General features: G+C 38.7%; 1 protein-coding gene across 2 annotated transcripts in view; it reads left to right on the forward strand.

Annotated features, from left to right (window-relative positions):
- The window catches only part of traip (TRAF-interacting protein), a 61,556-nt gene extending 54,031 nt beyond the window's left edge, over nucleotides 1-7,525 (forward strand). The window contains exons 14-16 of one of the 2 annotated variants that reach the window (XM_068052060.1): nucleotides 1,464-1,577; nucleotides 2,974-3,024; nucleotides 3,684-7,525. In XM_068052060.1, coding sequence (XP_067908161.1) covers nucleotides 1,464-1,577; nucleotides 2,974-3,024; nucleotides 3,684-3,800 — 282 coding nt within the window. In that variant the 3' untranslated portion in view covers nucleotides 3,801-7,525. The remainder of the gene's footprint in view (nucleotides 1-1,463; nucleotides 1,578-2,973; nucleotides 3,025-3,683) is intronic. The other variant, XM_068052061.1, reaches the window with a different exon arrangement.

A 7,525-nucleotide genomic window follows, 5' to 3' on the forward strand; every position in this document is an offset into this window, starting at 1 on the left:
ATCCATCTTGTTATGAATGCTGCGTGCAGCATTAATTTTGTCTTTTTGCCATTTTTCCCTACTCTGATCTTTTTTGCTGGTGCACTCTTATGTTTGTACGCTCTGTCCTTTCCTATGACACTCTGGTTCTCATTACTCGTATTTCTACCCTGCACTAATGCCTTGTCCTTTCTCTTTAACTTTCTATATTTCCCCTCACCTGAATCCTCCTCCCCATTATTTAGTTTAAAGCCTTCTGTACAGCCCTGGTTATATAATTCGCAGGACACTATTCTCAGTGCGGTTCAGGTAAAGGCCATCCCAAAGGTACAGCTCCCTCTTTCTCCAGTACTGGTGCCAGTGCCCCATGATTCCAAACCCATTTTCCCCACACCAATCCGTGAGCTACATATTCAGCTGTCTGATCTTTCTTACCCAATTTGCTCATGGCTCAGGTCGTAATCCAGAGACTATTACCTTTGTGGTTCTGCTTTTTAATTTAGCCCCTAGCTGCTCATACTCATGGTTTTAATGGGGAGAAATGGTGCTGTGAAATTTCTCTGTCTTGGACCATGTGAGGGGTGCATAATATTAGTTACAGAAACATCTCAGTTATTTTCATATTTAGAGTTATGTGAATTGGCACTTTACTCAAAATGTTATAAAGTGAGATAGCTATATCCTTACTGGTGTAGCTCGCACCTCTCATGATCTCATTTTTTAATAGTTCAAATGTAACACTTTTATTTTTCTTTCCTTCCCTTTAATTTTCCCCACTTGTCTTTTGTCTGCTTAGGCACATAGGTGGCCTTTGCCCATACCTCTGCCTATGCCTCTGCCTTTTGAGTCAATTGCTAGGAGGTATGTGGGCAACTCGGCAATTCTGTGCCAGAGTTGTACTCTATCTCTCCAGCAAGGACATCTGACATGGTTCTTGGCTCAATCGATGTACATAAATGTATTTACATCTGTAAAGCTATCTTCCTATTTAACATTTAATTTGTGTTTAGTCACACAAATACCATTATCTATTAGGATTTGTACTGTGAGCAATTGTTGCCTCTTTCTGGTGGTCCTCACTATGCATAGACTTCAATATTGGCCAAAAGGTGTGGTGAGATCAGGAACAGCTCTCCTGATGAGTAGGATCAGGACAAACACACCCTCTCCCAACCTATGGAAACTAGTGTTTTGTATTTTAATGTAAATAGCATTATGCTTTGAAGTTATTATACTGCACAACATACGGTGTACATATGTAAAAAGAATTACAAACTGATGCACATTTTTAAATCTGAATAAAAGTGTGGAAGATCTAGTTTAGATTTGAAAACTTAGCTTTTACTTATAAACCTGAACATTTGGTAAGTTTGATGGTGTGATTAGATTTGTCAGGTTAAGAGATGGTGGCAATAGGGGATTGGAGTCCATTTGACATTTGAATTGCAGTAACCTTGACAAAACTTCTCTTCTGTATCTTTAAGAAGACGGACAAAGATAAGGATGACCATGTTCTCCCCACATTCCTCAAAAATTCCATGTTATTCCTAAAGAAACCACGTGGGAGCTTCTTGGATCCACACAGAAACCAAGGTTCAGTAAGTAACCTGAATTGCCTCTGCTTACATCAGAAGAGATCACTATTGATATATTTGACTGCTATCTAGAGGTTCTGTGGGGTCCAGTCTGGGCCTGACCTCCCTCCAATCTGATGGAAAATGTGTGTCTTTGTTTTGATGTATTATTGTTAGAGCTAACCATTTAAGATTAGACTTGTGCCTGAAACCCTCCAGTGGTTGAGTAGGTATCAGGGGAGGGGATGAGCGGGTTTAAACCATTGTGCTATTTATTAAATTGCTACTTGGCATTATTGTCATACTGAGATCTTTTTTAAAGCCATTGAAATTTTATGCAGGAAGAGTATTCCCAGTCATACAAAAAGTAAAAACCTAGAGAGAAAGCAGCAGCAATTGGGAAAGGTGGCAGAGATTTGGGTGCTCTATCTCACTGTCAGTATTGACCATCATAACTCCATGTGGTTCTGAATTTAACTCATGATGGGACCCACCTCCAAAATAGGCCTCGCCAATTTTGAGCTGGAGATTTGAAAAAGTGCCCAAATTTCAGGATTATACCACACTTTTTTTTCTCTATTATGCACGAGAAGTTGCATCGACCTTCTCCAAAGGGCAAGGCACATCTGTTTGAATTCGATTTTATAAAGAGAGATAATGGTACATTTATTAGTGCTTCTTAGAATTGTTGATCAGAAGCAGCCTGAATACAGGTGTTGGGTGTTTTACTCAGACGTCTCTTTATTGGTGCAGCACATATCTGGAGCACTAGCTCATAATGGCCCAGATTTTGCGGTCAGTGGCGAATGACTGGCACTCACCATTTATTATGCTTACACATGCCCACGGAATATCTGTGGGCTTTTCACTACGATTTGGGGATATTAGACAGTCAATGCACTTTCTACAGAGGATTTGGAACCTATGTGAACAGGGAACCCAGCCGTGTTTTTTGCTCAACCAATCAGATTGAAGAATCCTAATTGAGGCACGCAGAGTCTAAACCAGGATGTGTAAATTAGAATGTTAAATTCAAGGTACAATCGTGCAGAAAGCAAAATAGAGAGGGTAATATGGAATTGAGAGAGAGATAAGAAGAAAAAGTGAAAAATATATTTTTTTAAATTGCCAACAATAAAAAATCAGAAGGAATGCAGCTTCATTCTGAAAATACATTTTCAGCATCGGAGCGGTTGTCAATAATTAAGACTTACCACACCTTTTAAAAATTCACGTGCACTTGAATAGATAAGCCTTTGTTTTTTCTGGCATATTCAGTGAGTATCTAGTGGGTAAGTACCACAACTTCATGCCCTTTGAGTTTGAATGTCTAGTCTTTCAGCAAGGTGTATCTATAGTGAAGCTTTGTGGATTTATTCATTTTCAATATTCATTTCCCTTAATTTGTTTGTCCCTTTAGGTGCGGATTGGCTTCGATGGGTTGGGAGGAAGAACCAAGTTTATTGAACCTGTATCCTTTGCTGGATTTAATAGTTCCTTGTGGGTGAAACAAAATAGATAGGCTGAGGTGGGTCATGTTATGGAAATGGAAGTAGGCGGCTTTGTGGTGGAGAGGATAAGGGGTCAGAAACTTGGCTGAGAGTTGACTAGATCACTGAGATTGCAAACAGTCTAGTTCAGCCAGAGACAATGGCCAGGGAGGATGGAATCAGTTGTGAGGATACAGAGTTTTGGCTCATCTCGGACTGGATATTCAACAAGCAGTCTGTCAACATAGAGACAGAGAGGTCAAGACAGGTGGTGGACCCTATATCTGCAGGTCATGTCTCCAAGGGGTAACATGTGGATAAGGAAGAGGAATGAGCCAAGGCTAGATCCTTGGGAGAAGCCAGAGGTAACATTGTAGGGCTGTGAAGAGAAACTATTGCTGGATAAACTCTGGCTATTATTGGAAAAGTAAGAGTGGATATGTCCAGATATTTTTGGATTTGTATCAATGTTTAAATTTTCAGGATGTTTCTGTTCTAGCCATGAATTGTGAATCCAGAGCATTCAGTCTGTTGGTTGACATAAAAGTTTCCATTTTATTTGAAAAATACAAGGAGGGAAATAGTGTGTTTTTTTAAATTTGCCTTTTTTAAAGATTTCCTTTAACATTACTTCCTTCAGACTAAAATGACTGAAATCCGGCCTCTGCCATTGAAGGCAAAGAGGAAGAAAGTGTCACGAACAACTGTCAATACCTCCATCTGCAACCAGCCCAAACTGGAGAACTTCCTTATTTGAATCCAACCTGATTTCTGAACTTCAGGAATGGAGTGCAATTTTGAACTGAATGCCAAGACTGCAGTAGTATGTTAATACCAATGACTGAACCCATCCTGGAAGAGTGCAGCTGGCCTGCACCATGTGACATAGCAGGAACCAAACATACTACAAGGTTGTCAATGTGACAAGTGATCAAAGTAAACGGTCCCATGAGCAGAAAGCCTTTTTCTTCTTCACTGCAATTAAATTGTTTCAACAGCAGGCCGTCATTGGTGTTAACCCTCGTCCTTGAAAGCTTAAATCACATGGCATTCCAAAGAGAAGGAAGCACCATGATATTAAATAAAACTACTGTTGGGTGGGTGGAGGACAGTGAAAGGATGAAACAACTTTGAATGAAATTAACTCTTGTATTGTGAATAATGGCAGATATCTCTTTGGCTTTTCATCATCAACCTGAGATAGAAGTACTGGGAATTACAACATATCATTCACCCAGCATTAAACACCCCAAGTCAACTGTAGCTTGGGTTAGGTGCAGAGTAAATCTCTGCTCTGCCATACGTACGTCACCTACTCCACCAGAGTGATATTTTTCTATTTCCTACAGCAAGTGTCCTTCGCTGAATGGGATTGTCATTTTAATACCAAATTAGGCTGGTTTTATGGTTGGGATTTAAGAGCTTACACAGTCCAAACCTCTATTTTTCTTTTAAGTTGCTTTCGTATATCTATGAGCCAGCCCCAACCCATTTCATATTAAGCCCAGGCTGTTAACAGAGGAGACTTTCATCCCAAAGGTTTAGGCTGGATTTGATGTTAATCTAGTCCCAGGGTTTAGCTTGCAATCATTTCAGCTAAGGGTTTTATTTTATGATGTGGTGTTCTCTCAACTCGTGGACTGGATTAACCTGTCTGTTCGGTTCACTCATGGAACTGGCCTGATTGACTGGAATGTACAAGTGTCTCCTCAATACAGATGCCAGTACAGCACTGAGTATTAAAAAAGTTCAGGGCTTGGTACCCTCAAACTGGACTCTTCGAATTCCTGTCACTAGCTATTAAGTTTCAGCACAATTTTGAATACAATTAATTATTTTATAACTGTACAAATACTTGCAACATTTCCACAGTGCTGTAAAGTTGACTTACTTTGAATATCAGCATAAAGTCTAGGGATCGTCGCCACATCGGTCACCATAGGACTCCTTGCTAGCACAGAAATTTGAATTGTTTGATTTTTTTTAAGATCGCAGTGCTACAGCAGAAGCACTCAGCTCTTGTGATTCACTGAGGTATCCACTATCCCGTCCTGATTATGGGTCTTATTGCCATTTGCCTGTAAGCTGATCAGTACCATTTCTCTGTACTATAGCAGATGCTTAATGCACACATTGATCTCTCAGTTTTGTTCTTAAAGTCCTATAGCAAAGTCAAATCATTTTTGCAGAGGGTGCCTCTTATAATCTACAAACGATCCTAATTTGTACATTTTTGTTTTTTTTTCCTGTTCTATTTCCTTTATAATGGCTGATGGCATTGAGAGAATGGGCTGAAGTTGGCTGCTAAGCCTCACCTCATGGCCCACAGAGTTTGAGCAAACATGGTTGAAGAAAGCCAGTAACTCCAGGGAGGTTCAACAGTCTTCCAATTCTAATTGTGTTTGTTAATTCAACTTCCCTGCCCTATGGGGCTCAGGAATTCTTCCAGTCAACCTTTGAATGCTCAGTGCTTATAAAACAATGTAAAAATTGATTATAATTCTTGTCAGTTTTTAATTTTAGTACAGGTGCTGTTGTGCTCTTAAAAGAGTGGCCCCTAATAATGAGAGTGCTTTTTAAAAGTCTCAGTTGACTTAAGTCCTTCAATTAAGGTTGAAACCTTCTGGTTGATGTAAACTTAGGACAATACTAAATATTTTAAAAACCCTGTATAAGTACAGCACTTATTCAAAAACTAATTGGAAAATAAGAATGTTACCTGCTTATTAACTATGAATTGTTTTCCTAAATCTTCCATTAATATCGCAATGGGAAATCAGAGATCATTTGTCAATCCCATTGGAAAAACAATGAGAGCATCACTTTACTAATGTTTTTAGTTGGTTTGAAACTGAATTTTATTCTATAATTATTGCTAGATTTTGATGAGATTTTCCACTTAGATTTTACATTGTACCCTCATCAAAATAGGATACACTTTTTTAAAACAAGCTTTACTTCTGTATGGGATTGCTGTGAGTACTCAGCTGGTTTCTCCTTGTTCTGGTTTGGTTGGGGTGACAAATGTGTCTGTCAGCAGTACATCCCATTGGCCAAGCTGCAGGTGAGCAGACAAATGAGCACCACCAATGTCCATGGTGGAAATCAAAAAAATTCTATCTGTTTCTTCAGTGTTTCCTTAGGAGCATAGAATGAGACAGCACAGAGGAAGCCATTCAGCCCATCATGCCTGTGCCAGACACTATATTGTTTGTTTCTAAATGGCTAGTAAAATAAATGATCATATAGGGTGTCGCACATCAAAGAGCAATACCCTTCAGTTCCTTATCTCTGAGTAACTTTTTTTTAAGGTTTTACCAGTCAGCATTTTAACAATTCAGTCCTCAAATCCAGAGCTAGTTTGGCCAGAAAGGTTGGACTTTGATCAAGATTTCTTTAGATTGAGAGATTAAATGAGGTGAGATACAAAGATTAGTTTGTTTGGATTACCTGAAAGCAGATTTTATAATCTGTAAAGAAATGATTAATATCTGTTGCTGTTGCCCATTGAATCTTGGCAGTAGATCGATTTTTTTTTTTAATTTTGCTGAGCGAAACATCCCTATGTTTTTTATTTTGAATCTGAATTGTGCTTGGGTTGGGTCTATGCAGTTATTGGACTTGGGATTGACAGTAATTACAGATCGAGTTGGATGGCTTTGGCTAAATTTCTCTCCTGTTAGTGATGCATTTTGTTTTGAGTGTGATGAATTTTCTGGTATGATACGCACTGGGTATTTGCCCCAAGCCCTTTATGTAAAACAGCTTTCCAGAGTCATTTTCAGCCCGATTCATCCGGAATTGGATGCTTATTGCTTGATTTCAGAAATAGATGAACCAAGGAATCTTGTAATAGCTGGGTGTGGTACATGTTTGCAAACATGGGCCATTGATACAAGACAGTGCACTCATGGTCAAACAAACAGAACCAGACTCTATTCTAAAGATTTTTTTTGCATATAAATAATCTGTAGAGAAGCAGAACCAAGACATTTAGTCACTAATGTTAGGTGCAAATAACAGCTTGTGCTGATTATTCAAAACTGAGTAAAAAAACTTTTGTTGGATTGAGTTTGTTATTTAAAAAGGATTACAATTTCTGAGCTATAATTAATAAATGATTGCTTGGAATAGGGTGGGTTATAGAAGTGACCGTATGAAATAATTGTGGCCTTTAGCTTCTGGTGTTGTAGTGCAGTCCACTGACTTGAACTCAGGTGGCTGTTACCAAGGCCTTGCACCATTGTCAACATGTATTAGTTTTTGACACGCGCTTGTACTTCCAGCAGTTCCCAAGTGTTCTCTAGTTTTGTGATCCTTTTCTGGAGACTATAATGAATCTTTTTGGTTCATTCCAATGATGAATCTGGTCTATGTACAATTACTAGTTAAAAAGCTGAATGATATATGTTTTATCTTTCTTGAACATGGAAGAATTGGGTTATTTATGTATGTTGTAAAGTACCTGAGACCATTAAATGT

Source organism: Heterodontus francisci, chromosome 19, assembly GCF_036365525.1.
Source record: "Heterodontus francisci isolate sHetFra1 chromosome 19, sHetFra1.hap1, whole genome shotgun sequence".
In the NCBI taxonomy this organism is placed as follows: domain Eukaryota; kingdom Metazoa; phylum Chordata; class Chondrichthyes; order Heterodontiformes; family Heterodontidae; genus Heterodontus; species Heterodontus francisci.